We start from the raw sequence: 21,826 nt of genomic DNA, 5'->3' as shown, positions 1-21,826 counted from the left end.
ACTCCAGTGGTTGGCACTTGGAGCTCCCTCCATACCCAGAGCTCAGAGCTGCCTTGTGCCAGAAAGTTTAAAGAGATTGTGCCTCATTCTGCCAAGACAACCCTTGGAAAAAAAGTGTCATTCTGTGTTTCCTGGGATAAGAGCACTCTATTGTCATCTTCGAAAACCTTGGAGAAGTCCCAGAGATGTCCCAGGAAGGAATTTGGGGCCTCAAGCGCATGACCCATAGAGGCTGAGGACTCAGGGGTCAGTGGTGCGAAGATTGAGGACAGTAGAGGAGTAGCCTGAGAGGTCTGGAAAGGGGGGTGTGAGAGCTGGTGGAGCTTTTCTTCCTGTCAGAAAACAGCCTAAGAAAGAGCTAGTGCCACCAAGGGCAGCTGGGGTGGCCTAGACTGGTGACAAGAAGTCAGAAATTTCCCTCCAAGGTCAGTGTTGTGGTGCAATATGTCACAAAGGAGGAGTCTGGATGAGCCCAAGGCTTTGTGTGTGCAGGAAGAGCCAGGGAGGATGCAGAGATGTCAGTGCAGGAAGGTGCCAGCCAGGTGGGGCAGCCGGGGGGATGACGACAGCCTGCAGGGAAAGTGGCAGGGCATGGACACCGTAGGACAGCCTGGACTGGAGAGGAGACAGGGATGGGGAGAAGCTGAAAGGCCCTGACAGAGCCACCTTCTGCAGGCCTTTGGCCATGGCTGCTGTCTGTGTCCCTGATGCCAGGAGGAGGGGAGTGCCCCTTGCAGCCCTGGGGCCTCCTGGCCTCCTTGTCCCTGCTCAGCAGCCTGGCAGGTGCCACCCCGTGGTCCTGCCCTTGGCATTGCACATCCCACATCCCAGTGCCCCAGGAAGAGCCCTGAGGAATGAGGCAGGGACAGGATGTCCCTTCCCAGGGGCTGGGGGTCAGGACTTTGTCCTCTGGATTAAGGAAACAAGTCAAGGTTTCTTCAGCATCAGAGCCACCTTTCCCTTGCTTGTCCATCCTTGTCATCACTGTCGGCAGTTTTCTGTTCCAACTGGAATCTGGGGACACTTTCTCACTCTTGTCCCTCAGTGGGACCCATTAACAGTACAAGAAACTTCAGTCTTTCAAACTCATTTGGAGTTCTTGAGAAGTTGTTTGAACTTCCTCTCAGGGAGAGTCTCATGTAAACAACATCAAACTCCCTGAGGGTCATGAAATGCGTGGGGCTGTTGCTGTGCTGCTGAGCTGGGTCGGGCTCCTGGCACACAGGGAGATCCTGGCAAGCAAGAAGAGCTTCAAAGAGACAGTTCTGCCCAGGAGCAGCTCCTCTGCACAGCCCAGCAGGGCTGAGGGCACTGCCTGCAGCACCCAGGGCACAAAAGCAAGGCAGAGAGAGGTTACACGCAGCCTGGGCTGGGAGGGAAGTCGAGAGGAAGATCCACTGCAGGAGGAATCTTTCCAGGCTCCCTCACTGCGAGTCAGCATGAAGGGCAATGTGTCTGCAGTTGGTGCAAAGATCTCCTAACGCTGGCACATCCCACTCCCTACTGCACCATCCCAGGCACATCCCAGCAGGGTTCCCTTCTCCCAGGGATGGCTGAGGGGTTGTGAAGCCAGGCTGTGCCACCCAGGCTGCCCCAAGCTGTCTGCAGAGCAGGGTCCTGCAGCCCAGGGCTGTGCCGGGGCAGGAGCTCTGCCACTGCCAGGGGCAGCTCTCAGCCAGGCTGGGGAGCTCCCTCAGGGCTGGGCAGAGGCTGGGGGTGGAAAGAGCAAAGCCTGGCAGGGCAGGGCAGGTTTCTTCTGCTATCAAGTGAGAGTTTCATGGGTCAGGGCTGCTCACAGAACCAGAGCACCCCAGGATATTTTCCAGTAGATACTTCAAGGGGAAGGTCCAAGGAGGGATTTCTCTCAGGCTCTCAAGTCACATGCCTGGTGGTTTGAGTTCCAGAGGGAACTGTGAGGAGCTGCCCAGAGCTGAGAACAACTTTCTGGCACTGTTGGTATCTGGGAGGTGGCCCAGCTGGCTCAGGGTGACACTGCCCTGAGTGCTCAGTGGGCTCTGCCCTGGCCTCTCCCAGCTGGACCCTCCCTGTGCATGTTCTTGGTTCTCAGCTTGCCCGTGGTCCTGAGCTTGTTCCCTCCTTCTCTCAGTCAGGCTCACTGGGGAGGGGAGTTCAAGCTACACAGTCCAACACTGATCCTGGGATTCCCCTATGGCAGGAGTGCCCCTGGGAATGAGACATTCCACTTGTCCTCTGCCCTGTGGGGCTGTGGGCAGTGAAGTCTGTGGGCCTGGGTCAGGAGCTCTTTTTCCCTCAATCAGACCCCATCATTAGGACACTTGGCTTTTTTCTGAGGTGTCCTTCCAAGCTGGGAGCTGCCCTGGAGAATGCAAATCATCCTCCCAGCACAGCTGTGTTCTCTGAAAGCCCCAGTGGAGAGGGGCAGAGATGCTGTGCCCACGCCAGGAGATGCTGTTGGGTTGGGGAGATGAGCCACGGGTGTCCTTGGCTCCAAGTGGGGTGCTGAGCCCTTGAGACAGGCTGAGACACTGAGGGGTCTGGGATGGATCCCTCTGCTCTCAACAATGTCTGGTGGCTTTTCAGACCAAACTGGGAATGTGATCAATATCCATCTCAGGAAGGAGTAAAGCCAGGTCAGTTGGGAACAAGAGAGAGGGACAGATCAGCTCCCCTCACTCTGCACTAAGCCCCAGACAATCCTCCTGCCTGGCAGGACCTGCTCTGTTCTCCCTGAATGCATCAGAAGTGCTGAGGGGTTCTGCCATCCAGGAACACTCCTCAGGAGAGATGAGGGAATTGGAAAAAAAAAAAAGGCAAACAAAACAAACCTGTGACACTACCTTCTGCTGTCCTGGTTTTCCTCAGAAACTGGGAGTGCAGATGCTGACAAGCCCTTTGGCACTGGGAGCAGTTTCATCTGACACAGCTGAACACCAGGACGGGCCCCTGTGCCCACCATACCCATGATCCCAGCAGTGCAGAGCAGGGCTGAGCCCTCACAGCCAGTGGGCAGAGGGTCTGCTCCTCATGGAAGATGTGGTGAGCCCCACCCAGGGCTCCAGCCATGGAGCTGAAGGAGAGACTTCTAGAAAAGTAAAACCAATGGAACAGTGAGAGTGGTGTTGGAAAGTGGTTTTGGCTTTTCTCAGTGTTCTGTCCTAACTTGTCACTGTTATTTCCTACTTGAACAGGGCTCCACATCTAGAGGCAACAAATGTCCAACAGCAGCTCCATGGCCCAGTTCCTCCTCCTGGCATTTGCAGACAGGAGGGAGCTGCAGCTCCTGCACTTCTGGCTCTTCCTGGGCATCTCCCTGGCTGCCCTCCTGGCCAACGGCCTCATCCTCAGCGCCGTAGCCTGCGACCACCACCTGCACACCCCCATGGGCTTCTTCCTGCTCAACCTCTCCCTCACAGACCTGGGCTGCATCTGCACCACTGTCCCCAAAGCCATGCACAATTCCCTCCAGAACACAACCATCTCCTACAAGGGATGTGCTGCACAGCTCTTTGTCTTCTTCATCTCAGCAGAGTTTTCCCTCCTCACCATCATGTGCTACGACCGCTACGTTGCCATCTGCAAACCCCTGCACTACGGGACCCTCCTGGGCAGCAGAGCTTGTGCCCACATGGCAGCAACTGCCTGGGCCACTGGCTTTCTCTATTCTCTGCTGCACACAATCAGTACATTTTCCCTGCCCCTGTGCCAGGGCAATGCCCTGGGCCAGTTCTTCTGTGAAATCCCACACATCCTCAAGCTCTCCTGCTCACACTCAGGCTACCTCAGGGAAATTGGGCTCATTGTGGTTACTGCCAGTTTATCACTTGGTTGTTTTATTTTCATTGTTTTCTCCTATGTGCAGATCTTCAGGGCTGTGCTGAGGATCCCCTCTCAGCAGGGACAGCACAAAGCCTTTTCCACGTGCCTCCCTCACCTGGCCGTGGTCTCCCTGTTTGTCAGCACTGGCACATTTGCCTACCTGAAGTCCCCCTCCATCTCCTCCCCATCCCTGGATCTGGCCCTGTCAGTTCTGTACTCGGTGGTTTCTCCAACCCTCAACCCCCTCATCTACAGCCTGAGGAACCAGGAGCTCAGGGAAGCTCTCAGGAAAAGGATGACTGGACACTTTTCTGCATACTATCGATAAAGTAACTCATTACAAGCCCAGTCTCCTTTCTGCCATGTGTAAGTGGGGGTTTTGGTGCATTCTTTTTTTGCTATTGTTTTGATTTTGTTTGCCTTTTTCTTTTCTTGGTTTTGATTTTTAATTTTATTTGTTATAAATTTTTCCATAAAAGAATGTCTTTACTCATACTATTACTACATCCGTATCCACTTGTCTTCTGTAACCGAAGGGCTTTCAGCAGTCATTACATCTGTGCATTTGAATGAAATAAAGTTCCCTGCCCTGACCTGAGTGTTCAAGATGCTTCCTCAGCCCTTCTCTGGAGCTGCAGGGGCAGTGCCTGTGTGCAGAGCTGGAGGGAAGAGATTCCCAGCACAGCAGCACAACCAGGGACAAGGGCACTTGCTCCTTCCACATCTGCTCTTTCCAACTCCACACTGTCCTTCCCAACCCTGCTGTGGGTGCAAGGCCTGAGTACTCTGGCAGCTTGGGGACAGTCCTGCTGCGTGTCCGTGCTGGAATCACAGGCAGGGACAGGCCCTGGCACTGCTGGCGCAGAGCTGGGCTCCACACCAGCACCTCCATCAGCTAAGGGCATCTCCTGAGGGCAGGGCAGGAAGGCTTCAGGCTCTTCCTCCACAGTCCCTGTCAGCAATGTGCTCCAGGAATGCCCTGGCAAAGCAAATGCCAGTGCCCAGCTGAGAGTGGGAGTGTGCAGGGTGGGGGCACACAGCAGTGTCCTTGCACAGCCAGAGCTCCTGGCGCAGCCCTGAGGGAGCAGCAGAGCAGGGGCTGGGCTGTGTCTTTGTTCCAGGGACAGCCTGGGAAGGTGCCCCAGGGCCACTGTCACAGAGCAGCCTCTGCAACCCCCATTCCCAGCCCTGGCCTCTCACCCCACCTGCAAGAGGTTGGTTGTCTTTCCACAGAGAGATATCAAGTGACCAGATCAAAAATCCATGTTTGCTTAGTACTGAGGAGACTTCAGTGTGGGCACTATGTGTGTGTGGGGAGATGAACCCCAGTGAGCACAAACATCAGCTATTCCTGGGGAGCCATAAATCCAGAGGGACAAACTCCCACTTTGAGAGTCACGTGCCCTGTGAAAGCCTCTGGATGCAGCCCTGGGATGTGCTTCTGTGCCCAGAGCTCCTTGTGTCCATCGCTCAGGCCGTGGGGCATCTCAGAGAGGGGCAGAGCAGTTGACACCCCCCAGGGCTGAGGGGTTTCCAGCCCCTGGCAGTGGCAGCAGGAGCCCAGGGAGACACTGCCCTGCTGCCAGGAACTGTGTGCAAGGGAAGGACTCCTGTCTCTGAACAGCCCTGGGGGAGGGGGTGAGCAGGGCATGACCAAGCTCAGGTGTGGACACCTGACATTTCTGGGGGTGCCTGTTTGGGCAAGGTTTGGGCAAGGTGACTGTGGTTAAACCTGTCTGGCCATCCAGTGACAACCAAGTTGCTCTCTCACTTCCCCTCCTCAGTCAGACAACAGGGGGAAAGCAGGGGAAAAAATCATTGGTTAACATAAAGGGAGATTAACTGGGGAGGGGGAAGCAAAAAGCAGAGGCCACATGCAGAAACAAAGAAAACCTCTGGGAGGCAAGAATTCAGTCCATGGAGAGGTTTCTTTGGAAGACAAATGTATTAATAAAGAGCATCTACGTCTCCCCCCTTCCTTTCTCTCAGTTATTGCTTATCATGACATCCCATGGAATGGAATATCCCTTGGGTCAGTCCAGCCCAGCTGTCCCAGCCATGTCCCCTGTAAAACACTTGCCCAGCCCCAGCCCATTGGGTGGGGGTGGGTTGCAGAGATGCTTCCTGCAGGGCCAGCACTGCCCAGGGACAGCCACAGCCTTGGGCTGGGACCAACAGCGCTGCAGCCACGAGCACCAACACAGCAGGACAGGGGCTGCTCTGGGCAAAGGGAACTGCAGCCCAGCCACAGCCAGGGCAGTGCTGCTCAGGGGGCTCTGCCAGCCTCTGCTATTCTACAATTCAAGGAATCTTTTCCTTGGAGAGCTCTTTGAAGAGAGAATAGACAGAGAGGCAGAAGTAGAGCTATCAAATGCACCAGTACAAACACAGCAGTTCCTGTGAGGAACATCTCTCTACTGAAATCATGGAAATGTACTGGACAAATTTGAGGAAACAAGTTTATTTGTATGTGGTCCCATCATTTACTGGGCCACAAGGAGGGGGATGGTTGGTTACAGTATCAAGGGGTCAGTTGTGTCTCAGGAACTCATCACCCAGTAGGAAGCTGGTGGCTGTGAAGGGGCTGTGAGGTCACTTGTGCCCCTGGAGGGGACAGGCCAAGAGCAGGAAGGTGTCTGGGGAAGGGCCTGTGAGGTCCCTTCTCTCAGCAGGAGCTGACGGCTCAGCCCGTGACTCATGGTTGGGCCAGGGGCTCTCCAGCTGCCCCTGCCCTGGCCTCTGACAGCCCAGCACAAGGTCCCTGGCTGGCACAGGCACTGGGAGATCCCCTCTGCCCGAGGGCCTGGGCTCACTCCAGCAACGGGGTGTAACAGTTCGCTTGGATACATGTCCGGAATAAAGACAAGTGCCAGAAATATTCAAACACACAAACTATCTTTTATTACGGTGAGAATAATAATAATAGTAATAAACTTAGCAAGAGGAATCAAAAACTAAAAAAAGGGATACAAAATAACTACCTTATCGGATGACATTAAAACAAATACTACAAACAGCTTTTAATACAGTATTAACTAGTGAAAAGGGGAAGGGTTAAAGGGATACCAAAAAGGGATCTTAACACAATATTATGGATAACTATTAACACAATATTGGTTAGTAAAAAGGGAAATTAAAGGGAACTATTATGAGTAACTTATTTATGTAACAATATTCAATAATAAAAAGGGGAATTAAAGGAACACTAAAAGGATATTAAAAAGAAAAGTTTGTTCTCTCAGTTGCTTCCTATCAATAAACTGTGCTTACCCACACAGACAGGTCAGGGCTGTCAGGATCTGCAGCAGCTGGTTGGTGCCCGTGCTTAGCGGGCGTCCCCGCGGAGCAACACAGTCTAGGTGGTAGGATGAGGATCGCTCAACTCAGCAGCCCCGACACCCCATTTTATCAGTTCCACATTACACTACGTAGGGCCAGTACGCAGTATAAGGTGATGCCTGAGTGGCAGCCAAATACCGCCTGATCATTACCTCATGGCAACAGTCTGCGCACGCCCTACTTGTAGGGCAAGGGGCCAGCGACCCCTGCCCACAGAATCTTCCTTCCATCATCATCTTTCTCACCCCTATGTATGACCTCTACCATTGTGTTTCAAGGGTAGATGTATCCATCTTGCAGTATGTAGCAAAACTAAGGAAGAACTCAGCTCTGATAATAGGGGATATCAGGTTGACTTGCTAAAAAGCACAATGGACCTTAAAATTAACCTGTGCCATGAAGTTACATTGTACCATACTCTAGCTGGTTTCACATCCTTTCACATATGATTCCTTTCTCACGCCTCTATGCTCCATTGATCATCCAATTCAAAAGTACCCCCCCTTACACGGGGCTTCTCTTTGGGCTGCCCCGTCCCTTGTGCTGAGCGCAGGATGGGACAGCAGCAGGCACAGCTGGGCCCTGTCTGTGCCAGTAGCTGAAAGGAGCAGCCTGGGCACAGCATGGGGAGGCTGCTGCTGGCAGGGCACAGCAAAGGGCCCGGGAAGGCTGGGCACTGGCACCCCCTTGTCCTTCCCTCAGCGTCACTCCCCCAAGGCAGTGCCCCCAGCAGAGCCCTGAGCAAGGCGTGAGGGACAGGATCTGCCTTCCCCAGGCTGGGGGTCAGGGCTGGGCCTTTCTGCTGCCTCCAGCCAAGCCAGGCTGTGCTCAACATCTCAGCTGCCTGCACAGAGCCTTTGCTTCCCTGCACTCATGGCCTCCAAGGATCTGCTGGAGAGTCCCTGGGGAGGCTTTGTCAGGAATGGCCCTTGGGGGGCTCCTGAAGGCTTCAAGGGACTGCAGGGTTTTCAAAGTCCTTTGGGTTTTGCTTTGGAATCTCAAGAGAAGTTTGTGCAATCATGACCTCCAGTTCTATGCTCTAATGAGTCCCCGAAGAGTCTTGGTCAGGAAGGGCCCTCAATGGGGCTTGTTAATGCTTGAAGGGACTAAAGGTTTATTAAGGTCCTTTGCCTTTCCTTTTGACTCTGAATCTAGGAGAGGTTTGTTCAATCATGTTCTCCAATTATGTGCTTTAATTAGTCCCTTGAGAGGCTCTGTCAGTAGGTACTCCAGGTTTTTTAAGGATCTTTGGTACTTCCTTTGGAAACTGAGCCTTTGAGAGCTTTGTGTGCAATCATGGCCTTCAATTCTCTCTTCCAGCGAGTCCATGAGGAGCCTGTATTGGGAATGCCCCTCAGTGGGACCCATTAATGCTTTGAAATATTTTGGGTTCTCCTTCTGACTCTGACTAATGGAAAAGTTTGTGCAATCTCCCCTCAGTACCTGAGGTTCCAGGACTCAGTACCAAAAGCCCCACGGGGCTCATTCAGACAAAGCAAGTCCTAACAAACCAGGGCCCTTCCTGTGATTTTCCTCTAGTCTAGACAGTAAATTAGGAATGTTGTCTCATGGAAGCAGGGGACCATTGTGACACTGCAGGGCCCCATGGAACTGTTTTGCCCACGACGAGGGTCAGCACAAGAGACACCGACACCAACTTTAGAGAACAAGTGTGTAATTTTACTACAGTGCAAACCAGCAAAGAATGACAAAAGGCTGAGCTCAGTAATGCACCTCATCGTTCCTACAAAGAGTGCCTGGAGTGATTAGAAAAGATCCCTGCCCAGTTGCCCTCATCTGTTCCCCTCAGCCAGGCCCGCACGGCAGCGGGGGAGCCCCGGTCGCAGCCAAGGGTTGGAGAACCCCTCCCGGGCACGGGAAATCCTGCCCAGGGCGTCCACTCGTAGGGGAGGGCTCCATCTCTGCTGGGAGGGGGTCCAGCTTTTCTGGGCTTGGATAAAGAAGCTCACAGAGCTACGAGTGCGCAAAACCATCTGGTTCCCTTCTCCTCCTGGGTTCCACCCAGAGCCTGGCCAGGGCTTAAGGGGAAAACCAAGGCAGTCAACCTGTCCCATCTCCTGCCAAACAAGGCCAGACATTGACTGCCATGGCCTTGACCACTCTCTAAAGACAGAAAGATAAAGATCACATTTTGCTCACAATCAGACATAAGATTTGATTAATGAACACATACAAATATCATTCACTAATGAGCTGAGACTCACAGATCTCACTAATAAGCACATTTATTTGGTTCATGGGCAGATACACGGGTAGTCTTTTCACACAGTACATCTTTGACCAACAAACATACACAGTTTTAGCTAAGGAGCAAATACGTGGATAAATAGACCACTAGGTTGGAAGGTTCATCTAGAGGTCAGCTTTGGCTCAGGGGCTGTTGTTCAGCCTCAGCACTTTAGGGACAGTCAGACAGGGCTTTATATTACACACACACAGTTTCTATATTCCTTAGATATTCTCCCTTACTTTGCTTTACATAGTCACACCCCCTATTGCAAGTCCTTAGTTGGTCCTTTGGGGTCTTCTTCAGGGGTCTCTGGTGGGGTTTTTTTGGCATGTGGTGTCCCCCAAAGCTGAGGTGTCCACTTCTTGACCTCGGTTCTGAGCAGACACACTGTCATTACCTTTCACCACAAAGACTCTAACATTTGGTTTTGATCTTCTCTGGGTGCACAGAGCTCAGCTTCCATCCTGTTTGCTTAGTTACATCCCCGATCGAATTCTCTAGGACCTCTCCAAGATTATGGTTTTCCTTCCTTGGCCATAGAGAAATGTTGGGAGCAGTGTTCTATATCCCACATCAAATCCCTCCTTTTCTTCAGACTAAGCTCCTGAAGGGATGGAGGGCCTTAGGAGCTTTATTTCATTTTAGAGCTCGAGGCATTAGAACAGCTACAGCACTGAGTCATGATGCAAGCTGAAATACAAATGCTCCTCCAGTTTTGGGGCAACCCTTCACAGGTGTTATTTCCACACAGCCAACACCACCCCGTTCCATTGGGGACCGGCCAAGGATCAGTCATTTCCCCAGCAGGAAGGGTTTGAGGACATTGGGTGTGATTTCCCACAAACGGGCCCCTTTCATTAACACAATCCAGTTCTCCTGTCCCTTTAGTGGGGGTCACAGCTTTGTACACAGGCAGGATTGTCAGAGATGGGGGGGGTACTTGCACACTAACTGCTGGGTCCACTTTTTGGTGAGCACAAGTGCTCACCCAGTGACCAGGAATCATTTCTGCCATAATAGGGAAGGCAGAAATGGTGAATGGCTTCATTGTCTTTTCAGGTAAATGAGTGCACACCCAACAATCCCTTGGAGGCAACACTTGGGTCACATTTGAGACTAAAATGAGATGTAAATTTTGCTCCCAAGTCAAGACCCAATTAACTATTGTCAGGAGAGCAAAACAAGACTAAAGCATTTTGTTTCTTCTCAGACAACCTCTCAATTACCCAAGGGGCTCTGGCCTTTTGAATTCTGCAATAATGCATCCATGATTTGACTTCTTGTACCACTTCTACAATCAAGTGGGAACCTCTGTCTGATGATATTCCCAAATGTACCTCGAATCCAGGGATTCTTGGATATTCCACTCACTTCCCTAGCCCAGTTGGTGTCACAAGGGAAAAACCTCTGGCCACCCAGAGAAGGCATCCCCCAAGACTAGGAGATCTTTACACCCCCCTTTTCTGGGCAATTCAGTCAAATCCATCTGCCAACATTCACCTGGAACATTTCCACACTTTACATCACCTATTCCCACTGCATTGACAGGGTTTGGATCATTTCTCTCACACACCACACTGCTGACTCACTGCTTGTACAACTGGGGTCAGTTTTGCACCCCTAACCCACCTGTGCAAATGTTACAGTACAGAGACAAATACAAACACAAAACAATGATCAGTGGATAAAACAAAGCCAGACACCAAATCGTGGAATACCAAATAACCCACCCAAAGTGCTGGAAGATCCACACATGAGCAGGATTCCCCAAAAGAATGCCTTATTATCCAATGGGATCTTCCCCACATCCCAGACTGGGCCGGGGATCTGTGGTCTTCTCCAGGAAAGTCCTGGGGCCAGCGTGAAGATCCAGAGATCCCTCGGATCCACGGGAGATCAGGCACAGGGTCCCACCTGGGGCCCAGAAATGATCCCCACAAACAGCAGAACCCAAGCCCTTCACCCCAGTTTGGGGGTGTACAAGTTTCGAGCTGGCTTCCCGCCAAGTCCCCTGAAACTCGACAACAAGGACCCGCCTCCCAGAGAAGGAAAAAGGAAAAAAAAACCAAGCAGCCAAAGCTATAGCAAAAATATATATATATATATATATATTTTACATATGAGACAGATACACAAAAGGAGAATACCAGGAGGGGGAGGGGAGGGGGGGGGAAGGGAGAAGGACAAAAAGGGGCAAGGACCGAACAAGTCAAACAGCCAGCCGAAGGCAAACTAGCAAAAATCTCACCACTTCCCTTCGAACAGGCAGGATGGCCAGACACGGTCCTCGGCTCTCCCCTCACGCGTGGCAGATAACGGCAGTCACTATAGGCCTCGGCTCCAGATAAGCCCGACCGAAACAGGGACCCACCGTTCTCGAACCTCGCCGGAGAGGAAGAGAGAGCGATCCCTCCCGCTGGCTTTATTTATACCTCAAGTTACGTAAAGGAATAGCATGGAATACTTCCGTGATCACTTTTCTAGTTCCTTCCTGGCTACAAGTTGGTCTCCAGGAAGGCCTAGAGTGAAACCACCACAGGGTGTTAAGAAGCAGGCATTCTTTAGGGCAGCGTGCTGGACGCCTGCAGGAGAGTTCTTCTAATCCAGCCTGCTCAGGGACACAGACAGGGCTTGGGATTACATACACTGATTCCAGAGTCATTGGATATTCTCCCTTACTTAACACATGTCCATTACTTTGCTTTACACAGTCACATCCCTTATTGCAAGTACCTATTTGGTCATTTGGGGTCTTCTTTGGGGGTCTCTGGTGTGTTTTTTGGCATCTGGTGCCCCCCCAAAGTCAGGTGTCCCCTTCTTGACCTCGGTTCTCAGCATCACTGGTTTTCCCCACAGAGACCATCATGTTTGGTTTGATCTTCTCTGGGTCCCCAGAGCTCAGCTCACATCCTGTTTGCTTGAGTAACAGCCCTGATCCAATTCTCCAGGACTTCTCTAAGATTCTATTGTTCCTTATTTGGCCAGAGCAGAATCTTGGGAGCAATGTTCTACTTCTCCCAAACCAAGGGTCACCCTGCACCATCTGCTGCCAAACAAGGTCAGACATCGACTGCCATGGCCTTGACCACTCTCCAGAAACAGAAAGATAAAGATCAGATTTTGCTCACAATCAGACATATTTTGTTAATGAACAGATACAAACAGGATTCACTAATGAGCCCAGACTAATAGATCTGACTAATAAGCACACCTGTTTTGTTCAGGAGCAGATACACAGGTGGAGTCTCATCACACCACATTTTTACCAACAAATAGACACAGTTTTAGCTCATGAGCAGATACATGGAGACACAGCCCATTAGGTTAGAAGGTTCATCTAGAGCTCAGCTTTGGCTCAGGGGCTGTTGTTCAGCCTCAGCACTTCAGTGACAGCCAGACAGGGCTTTATATTACACACGCAGTTTACAGATTCATTACAGAATCTTGCTTGCTTAATACATACACTTGTAGGCAACACTTGGATCACATTTGGCACTAAAAAGAGATGTAAATTTTCCTCCCATGTCAACAGTGTTTGAACTGTGTTCAGAAGAGCAAAACAAGAGTGAAACATTTTGTTTTTGCAATCAAGTGGGAACCTCTGTCTGATGACATTCCCAAAGGCATCCCAAATACAGGGAGTATTGCATTTAACAGTATTGCAGTCTCTTTCCAAACCTACTTAGTGCAACAAGGAAAAGCCTCTGGCCATCCAGAGAAGGTATCCCCCAAGACTAGGAGATCTTTACACCCCCTTTTTCTGGGCAATTCAGTCAAATCCATCTGCCAACATTCACCTGCAACATTTCTACACTGTACATCACCTATTCCCACTCCAGTGGCAGGGTTTGGATCATTTCTCTTACACACACCACACTGCTGACTCACTGCTTGTACAATTGGGGTCAGTTTTGGACTTATAACCCACTTGTGCAAATGTTTCAATGATTTGCTTCACTCCAAGGAATACCCTCATGTTCCCCATCCACCAGGTCACATGAGATTGGTTCAGGGACTATTATTTGCCCACCTGGGGTAACCGCCCAGCCTCCTGGAGCAAATTTTGTTCCTAAGGTTTCAATGAGCTTCTTTTGTTCCTGGCCCAGCCTCCATTGTCCTTGGAGAATTCCAAAGCCCAGGGAGGCTCCTGGGGTCTGGACTACTTGTACTTTGTGTTTGGGATACCCCATATCCACCCAATCCAAGGAAATTCAATAGTATCTGATCCCAACATTGCTGCTCAGCATCAGTGGCTATCAAAATATCCACACACTGGAATAAGGCTCCAAGAGGGTTTTGACTTTTCCATTCCTCCAGTTCCTTTGCCAATTGAGTTCCAAATATTGGGGGGATATTTTTAAACCCCTGTGATGCCTTAAGACCCTTTTAGGTTTTTTTTGACTTTGCTAATTTTTATAAGCTTTATATGTAATTATAGTAGAAGTAGATTTTAGAAGTAGCTATATTGTATTCCTCACCCTTTAGCACCCTTTAGTTTACACATTCCTCAACCCTCCTACCCCATTCCATGCTCCCTATATCAATCCTACCCCTGAATTCAGTAGAAATGTTTAGTCTCTTGTCAAGGCAAGGCCTATGCTGTTTAGAGAACACTCATATCTTGGCCTGAACAACAGAATAGTCAAGAACTGGGTGACCGTGTACCCTCTGTGCTCTGAGGATGGTGATGGTGATGAAGAGAGGGTCCCAAAATGCACCCCAGACTCAATTCCCAGGGAGTGGGCCCAGGGCAGACCAGAGCAAAGGCTACAGGGTGGAAACACTTGGGATTGGACAGGTAGTATTATAAAATGTAACACCTCAGGCATAGCAGGCATGCATCCTGTAACATCTATGCCTTGGCACAAATTAAACCCTTTCCTTATCTCACACTCAATTAACTGCTCCTGAGTTTTTTTCTTAGCATCAGCTGAGCTGGCATCACCTGCAGGAGGACCACCAAAGTCAGCTGGGTTTTCCTCCCTGTCTTTGGATTTTCCCATTGGAAAGCAAAAAGCTCTTGACTTTCACAACTCCAAGGGAGACAGAAAAAGGCATCTTTCAAATCTAATACTGTGAAACATATTAAACTTTCATTTAGGGGAGTTAGCAAAGTGTAAGGATTCGCTACAACTGGTTGTATATCTTATACTCTATTATTTATAGCTCTGAGGTCTTGGACTAACTGGTATAGCCTTCCATTTGCCTGCTTGACTGGCAAAATTGGAGCATTCCATTTAGATTCACATTCTTTTAACAAGCAAAATTTCATCAGTTTTTCTACAAAGAGTGAGAATCCCTCACAACTTTCCATTTTCAAAGGCTATTGCTTTGGCCTGACCAACCCTGCTCCAGGTTTCACTGGAATTCTCACGGGTTCTGCTCTTTTGGCTCATGGAGGCACCTCTCCAGCCCATCCTACTGGAATCACTGCATCCCCAGGTGATGCTGGCAGATGGATTAGTTCCGCTTTTGGAGACTCTCATGCAAAACTAGAATCTTCCACAGAATTAGGCTCTGGAATAATAACCTATATTTTACCATTTTTAAATTGGATTGTGGCATTTAATTTTTCCAAGAGATCTCTCCCAGGCAGAGGCTTTGGTGAATTGGGGAAATACAAACACTGGGGAGCCAACCACTGTTTTCCCAATTTCAAATCCACAGCATTAAAAATGGCCCAGTTTCCCAATTCCCTGTCACACCAGACAATTGTTCCAGAATTGTGACTTGAGTTTCATTTTCCCTTATTTAAGACAGGGGAACAAGTTCCCATAGCCACAAACAATTGTACTTAGCTTGGCTGGAACCAGAGGTTCTGATGGGGAAGAATCCTCTGGTGCCCCCTCAGTCGTCTTCAGTGATGCCAGGAGAGGGTTCGGAGGGTTCTGAAGTTTCAGTTGCGGACAATCCCATTTCCAGTGTCCATCTTTCTTACAGGATGCACAGGGATTGATACCAAGTCTCCTGGGGGGATGTTTGAAGCAGGCTGCCCATGCTCTCATCCTCTTCCTCTCCCCGGGGGCACCATTTCCTCAGGGATTTCTTCCAGAACTGCAGCTCCTTCCTGCTGAGTTGATTCCCGCTGATTCTCCCAACCTCCAACAATGTCCTGAAATTATCTTGATCTTGTCCCTCAGTTTTTTGTCATTTCCTCCTAACCACATCTGAGGACTGCCCCACAAATATGGGGGCCAGTTGAGTCCTTCCCCCTGTGTTTCAGGATGGATATTAGTATATTTTTGTGCTGTTTCTTCCAGATGATTTAAAAATTCAGTAGGCTATTCCCTGTGATCCTGCTTCATTGCAAAGAATTTTGACGTGTTCATTGCCTTTGGCCTGGCATGTTTCATTCCAGATAACATCCACTGCAGGTATCTATTGAACCTTTCTCTAAAAATAGGGATGTTAGGATCCTGTTTGGAATCCACAGTGGGAAAGGGAATGTCCAATGTACTCTGTATATTCCCCACCAAAATCTGCTCTTCCAAAAACCTCTGACTAGTTTTAAGAACCATTGCTTTCTCCCTACTACCAAACAACACTTCTAACATAGGATCCTTCTAGCCCGGATCCTGGGTTTCAATCATTTTGAATGCTTTTGCCATTTAGTCTGGGTTCTATCACACAGGGGGGCCACTCCCACCCCTCCTTGTTTAGTTCTAGTTCTTCCTGAAGCTGTACTGAAGCTCTCTGCTCTCTCTCTGACACATTCTCTCTCCCTTTTCTTCTGGACATGCTAAATCTGCCTCTTCACATGCCAGTTCCCTTGCAAGATTGGTTTCTGCATCTTGATTTTCTGTTCCCCCACTCAACCTGCTCGTGGGGCCAACCAGAAGATCTAAGTCCTCCTCCTTTTTGGGGAGACAATTAGAACAAAGTTCTCCTGTGCTCCACATTGAACAACAAGGCTTTAACCATTTCCCTTGATTTTCCTTTCTGGGCTCACACCAAGGGCTCTGAGGGCGCTGCATTCACACCACAATCCTTCTGCCATTTCAGAGGGTTCTGCAAAGTGAAAAACACATCAACACACATAACCTCCTTCCACTTCTGTTCCCGTTCTGAAACAGCATCAACTGTAACGATGGATTATAATTCAATGTTCCAGAACAACCACCTATTGATTCCAACACTTCATTAAATTCTCCCTGGGAGCTGTTCCTCCGGGGGGGTTGCCAAACTTCATCCAAAATTGCAAAATGCAACAAAGTAGGGACTTCTTCACAATTCCCCCTTCAGATTGCCCACTTCCCATCTCTAAACAGTAGACCCAAAATGTTACAATACAGAAACAAATAAGAACACAACAATATTGATTGATAAAACAAAGCTGATACCAAATTCCAAAATAACCCACCCAAAGTGCTGGAAGATCCACAGGTCTCAGATGAGCAGAATTCCCAAAGTACCAAAGAACCCCCAGTGCGCTGAAAGATCCATACGTTTGACATGGGCAGGATTCCCAAAGAGAATGCCTTATTATCCAGTGGGATCTTACCTGTGTCCCAGACTGCTCTGGGGATCTGTGCTCTTCTGCAGCAAAGTCCTGGTGCTGGCATGAAGATCCAGAGATCCCTCGGATCCGTGGGAGATCAGGCAGAGGTGTCCTGTCTGGGGGGTCATAAATTACACCCAAAAGCAGCAGAAACAAACTTCTTAACCCCAATTTGGAGATGTTAAAAAGGGCATTCTTCTTTGTTCAGCATGCTGGACGCTCAGAGGAGAGTTCCTCTAATCCAACGTGCCAAATGACAGACAGGGTTTTTTATTACACACACCGTTTACATGTGCATTTGATAGCCTTGCTTACTTAATACATATTCATATATGTGACTCTGCTTTACATAGTCACACCCCTATTGGAAGTCCTTTTCTGGTCCTTCCGGGCCTTCTCTGTCATCTTGACCTCAGTTCTTGAGCAGCACAGCACCATTGTGTTTCTTTTATCTGGGTACACAGGGCTTATTTTACATCCTGCTGGTTTGTGACATCCCTTATCTAATTCTCTAGAACTTCTCCAGGATTACATTGTTCCCCATTTGGGCACTCCGGGGTACTGGGAGTAGAGTTTCTATTTCTTCTATCAATGGTTTGATGGAGACCATGACGAGCTGGGAACTCGTTGCAGGGAAAAGAGGGAGCAGTTGGGAAGTAACAGGCAGGTGGAGGAGAGAACTGTTCAGAGAACAGCTGAGATACAGCTGGAGCAAGGTGAAAACTAAACTGTCATTTGGGGTCATCCCAGATCGATTGGATTTCAGAAATTACTTAACACAGGTACCACCTCCTCCAGCCAAGCCCAGGAGATCAACCTCCTCAGCAGCTGCAAGAGCAGGATGTTCATGTGCCTGCTGCCATCTCCTAAAAGCCATTATCCCACTCCTGCTGACAAGATGGGCAAGATGAGGATCTACCTCACAAGATCTGCTGGCGGAAGAAGAGCGTGTCCCAAAGGATGTCCTCAGCCTTCTCAGAGGGGACGTCAGATCCTCTCCAGGGATGGTCCCAGCCCTTCCCAATCTGGACCGGGCACCAGCTTCAACTCTTCCCTCGAAAACAAACAACAAATTCATGACAAGAGATTACAAACAAAAAGTGGAAACAAGAAAAAAAAGTAAAATGTTAACATTCTGTCAGGGTTCTGAGGAAGGCCCAACCCCTCCACGCCAAAGAAAAACCCCACCTCCTCCAGCTCAGGAAAACCCAGGCCTTCTCCCTGCCCTGTTACATTGTCTCAAAAAAAGGTTCCTAAGCCAAGGCAGCCCAAGCCTTTCCTGGCCTGCAGACCAAAGCAGTTGGTGTTCTGCAGTCCCCCCTTTGCTCCCCCCATGGGGGTTTGTTTTTGGCAGGCTGGCTGCCCCTGCCCCAGCCCCGCCCAGCAAAGGGGCAGTGGCAGAGGCTGGTGGCAGAGCCAGGCTCCCATTTCACACCCAGCCCAGAGCACCTGCCCACCCTCCTGCCAAGAAGCAGCTTGGCAGCCGGCTGAAGAATTCATCAGGTTCCCTGCCAGCAAAGGGGGGAACCTTCGGTGCCCAGCCAGGCTGAGCAATGTCCATGCCCGGGAGCACCCCCTGGGTGTGGACTCATCTGCAAACGGCGTGTGGAGCACATCTTGGAGGAAGGGGCCAGAATCAAAGTCCATCATCTTCAGCTCGCCAGTGTCCAGGTCAACAACAAAGAGCTTGTCATCCCTGACGTCGTCCTCAATGTCTCCAGCAGCAGCCCCACCCGGCACAGCTTCTCTAGAGGCCCCTTCTCCTTCCCTGGGGGCCAGACCAGGCTGTCAGCGTTCTGCCGAGAGCCCAGCTGTCTGTGAAGCGGGACCAGCAAAACCAGGTTGGATGGTGGCCACCAGCACTTGGAAGACTGGGTCTGCAGCCCAGCTCCAGCACAAAGAGGTGCATGTTCCCATGTGATGATCCCCCCTCAGTGCTACAGGCACAACAAAAAAGTCTGGTTTTCTTTGTTTCTTATTGCCAAGAGATGTGTGGAGGTGTTACTTGCCAGGCCCCTGGATCAAAGTGAGCACATGGATCTCTCCCATCTTCTAGAGCAGGTGAATGCCCTGCACCCAAGGATGGCACAATAGGTCTTCCAATGCTGGCCTGTCCGAGGGGCGGATGGACAAACACCACCTGATAAGGTGCTGGCAGCCTGGGGGGAAAATGGCCCGTCAGGTGGAGAAGGATCCTGTCCCCTCTGTCCCACTGTCCATGTGCCCAGGCTGTGCTGGCTGTGCTCAGAGCTGTGCCCAAACTTCTCAATTGATTCTCCCTTTTGGAGGAGAGTAGGATGGCAGGACACAGGCCACCTCCTCCAGCCACCCATGGGACACAAACAGCTTCAAGAGCGGCATCCTCGTGAGCCCGCTGCCCTCTCCCAACACTGTTATTCCCCCCGTGCCACAAAGATTGGTATCCACCTTGAGAGACCCGTGGTGGGAATGGGAGTTGGTCCCAGATGGTGTTGGTGCCTTTGCAGAAAGGGTGCTTCCCGCAGACCATCTGGTAGAGCAGGATGCCCAGGGACCAGATCGTTGCCGCCTCGCCGCGGTAGCGTTTGAAGCAGATCCACTCTGGCAGGCTGTATGACGGTGTTCCTACGGAATACAGACGGAGTTCGTCAGGTGGATGCTGCCTGCTCCCAGAGCCTCACCCCAGCATCCCTGGCAATGTGGGGCCTGCCCCAGTGGCACACGCTGTGACCCACTGCCTTCTCACCGGCCCCTGACTCTTGGTTACAAACTTGGGGTTGTAGGAGAAGCCTCTTGGTGCCCAAGAGGGCAGCAGAAGCCCTGGCAAGGCCCAACCATTACATACAAGGGAAAAACCCAGCCAGTGGTGGGGAAAAGCCATACCTTCTCCCTGCCCCACTGCACTGCCCCCAACAATTCATCATAGCCAAGGCAAACAAGGCGAGTGGAGCAGCCCAAGCCCTTCCTCGCCTGCACACCAAGCCAGCTGGTGCACAGTTCTGACCCCCTTCTCTGCTACCCTCATGGGGGTTTTTATCAGGCTGGTTCCCCCCTGCCCCACACCCAGCCTGGGACAGGGGGGGTGGCACAGGCTGTCAGCAAGGCTGGGGCCCATCTCACAATAACCCCCCAGCCCCATCCGAAAGCAACTTAGCTGAAGAACTAATCCTGTTCCCCCTCAACAAAAGGGGCAATCTCCGGTGACACACTTGGGCATGGCCATGCGGTGCCCGGCACCAGGAGCATCCCCCAGCTGTGGGCTCACCTGCAAACTGGGCGTAGACCGTGTCCCGAAGGAAGGTGCCACATCCAAAGTCAAGGAGCTTGGCCTCGCTGGTGGCCAGGTCGAGGAGGATGTTCTGGGGCTTGATGTCCCGGTGCAGGACGCCGCAGCTGGTGCAGTGCCGCACGGCCTTCAGCACCTGGCGGAACAGCCCCCACGCCACCTCCTCCGGCAGGAACCACCACGCTGTGATGAAGCGAGAGAGGTCCTGAGAGCGCTCCGGACGCTCCATCACCAACAAGAAACTGTTGGGGAGCTCAAACCACTCCAGGAGCTGGATGACACCACGAAAGCCATTGGACACCTTGTCCAGCAGCACGATCTCCAGGGGTGCCAGGGTGCCGTCAGGCTGCGGGGGGACCACGGGGTCGTCAGTGGGGCTGATGCCGTGCCTGTCAGCCTGCTACCCCTCTGCCAGCCCTGGATGCTCCCTGTCCCCCACTGACCCCACGCCCACTCTCCCTCCAGGTGTCCCGGCGGCTTCCACCCTCCCGGGCCTCGGTTCGTCCCCGCCCGTCCCGCCCCGCTTTCTCCCGCTGGCCCCGCTCGCTCACCAGCTCGCCCCACCGCCGGATGTGATCTCGGGGCACGGCTTTGATGGCCACCTGCAAGCCAAGGGGAAGGGCGGGTTGAGCTCACCGCCCGTCCCACTCTCCTTCTCCTTCTCCTCCTTCTTCTCCTCCTCCTCCTCCTCCTCCTCCTCCTCCTCCTCCTCCTCCTCCTCCTCCTCCTCCTCCTCCTCCTGCTCCACTCACCGGGGCTCCGTCCGCCAGGCGGGTCCCCGCGTAGACGCGGCCGAAGCCGCCGCTGCCCAGCAGCGAACCCAGCCGGTAGCGCTTCTGCAGGGGCCCCTTCGCCTTCCGTGCGGGCGAGACGTGGCCGTCAGCGTTCGGGCCGGGGCCCGGCACGGCCCCCGAGCGCCCCTCAAGAGTCCCCGGCCGGGCTTCCCCACCCGCAGCGGGGAGCGGCGGCGGAGCTCTGCCCGGGGAAGCCGCCGAGGAGGCGGCAGCGGCCGCGGCGCCCGCGTCCCCCGCCGGCCCCGGCAGGCGCCGGGCTCGAGCCAGGAGGAGCCAAGGGGCGGAGAGGCCGAGCCCGTCCCACAGCCCGTCCCAACAGCCCGTCCCACAGCCAGCACCACAGCCCGTCCCACAGCCCGTCCCACAGCCCGTCCCACAGCCAGCACCACAGCCAGCACCACAGCAGCGCCCAGCAGCGCCACAGCCGGCGCGCCGGAAGCTGGGCGAGGGCGAGACCGCGCCCGGCCGCCCAGGAACGGGGACGGGGCGGCCCCGCCCGGCAGAGGGGAATGACCGGGGCCATGGCCCGGGCCGGCAAGGGGATGGGGAGACCGGCAACGGGACAGGGACACCGGCACAGGGACACTGGCACAGGGACACAGGGACAGCGGGACACCGGGACAGCGGGACACTGGGAGAGGGAGAGGAGGAAGAAGAGGAAGAGGAAGACCGAGAGCGCGTTGCTAGAATCGTTGCTGCTGCTGCTGCTGCCGAAGCGCCGGGAGCGTTCGTCCGTTTTTCCGTTTGTCCGTTCCCCGTTGGCCCCCGCGCGACCCGGGCGCAGCCCCGGCTGGAGTCACCGAGCTCCCCTTCCTCCCGCACCCATGCCGAGACCACAGTCTTTTGTAGCTGCTTCACTTTATTTAAACTTCTTTGCTGGC

General features: G+C 52.2%; 2 protein-coding genes and 1 long non-coding RNA gene across 5 annotated transcripts; 1 reads left to right on the top strand and 2 right to left on the bottom strand.

The window, feature by feature from the left end:
- Positions 1-3,307: 3,307 nt before the first annotated feature.
- On the top strand, positions 3,308-4,126 carry LOC116781323 (olfactory receptor 14J1-like; the record flags this gene model as incomplete). The annotated part of the gene is made up of 1 exon (XM_032677017.1): positions 3,308-4,126. A coding segment is annotated over one exon (819 nt), but the record flags the coding sequence as incomplete, so codon positions are not given.
- Positions 4,127-13,541: 9,415 nt separating this feature from the next.
- On the bottom strand, positions 13,542-18,117 carry LOC116781353. Its single transcript, XR_004354850.1, has 4 exons — positions 17,806-18,117; positions 16,890-17,002; positions 14,334-16,396; positions 13,542-13,753 (listed from the first exon to the last, which is right to left on the bottom strand). It is a non-coding gene; the product is annotated as an uncharacterized LOC116781353 (long non-coding RNA).
- Positions 18,118-18,413: 296 nt separating this feature from the next.
- On the bottom strand, positions 18,414-21,616 carry LOC116781330 (serine/threonine-protein kinase pim-1-like). Of its 3 annotated transcripts, XM_032677022.1 has the most exons (7): positions 21,332-21,616; positions 20,904-21,246; positions 20,703-20,753; positions 20,131-20,497; positions 19,314-19,490; positions 18,896-19,045; positions 18,414-18,701 (listed from the first exon to the last, which is right to left on the bottom strand). In XM_032677022.1, exons 1-6 carry the CDS (start codon positions 21,466-21,468, stop codon positions 18,939-18,941), a joined length of 1,182 nt encoding a protein of 393 aa, XP_032532913.1. In that variant the 5' UTR covers positions 21,469-21,616; the 3' UTR covers positions 18,414-18,701; positions 18,896-18,938. The 3 variants fall into 3 exon arrangements, with proteins under 3 accessions (XP_032532913.1, XP_032532912.1, XP_032532914.1); XM_032677021.1 differs by having other exon boundaries at positions 18,414-19,045; XM_032677023.1 differs by lacking the exon at positions 20,703-20,753 and having other exon boundaries at positions 18,414-19,045.
- Positions 21,617-21,826: the final 210 nt, after the last annotated feature.

Source organism: Chiroxiphia lanceolata, assembly GCF_009829145.1.
Source record: "Chiroxiphia lanceolata isolate bChiLan1 chromosome W unlocalized genomic scaffold, bChiLan1.pri scaffold_40_arrow_ctg1, whole genome shotgun sequence".
NCBI lineage: Eukaryota > Metazoa > Chordata > Aves > Passeriformes > Pipridae > Chiroxiphia > Chiroxiphia lanceolata.
This window is presented reverse-complemented; position numbering and strand designations above follow the sequence as displayed.

Bases quoted from the DNA above. Each gene is read 5' to 3' on its own strand.
- LOC116781330 (XM_032677021.1), bottom strand. From the start codon at position 21,468: ATGGCCCCGGTCATTCCCCTCTGCCGGGCGGGGCCGCCCCGTCCCCGT. The intron at 21,247-21,331 runs GTGCTGGCTGTG...GGACGGGCTGTG, and splicing joins CTGCTGTGGTGCTGGCTGTG to GGACGGGCTCGGCCTCTCCG. The intron at 19,491-20,130 runs GTGAGCCCACAG...TGTATTCCGTAG, and splicing joins GGTCTACGCCCAGTTTGCAG to GAACACCGTCATACAGCCTG.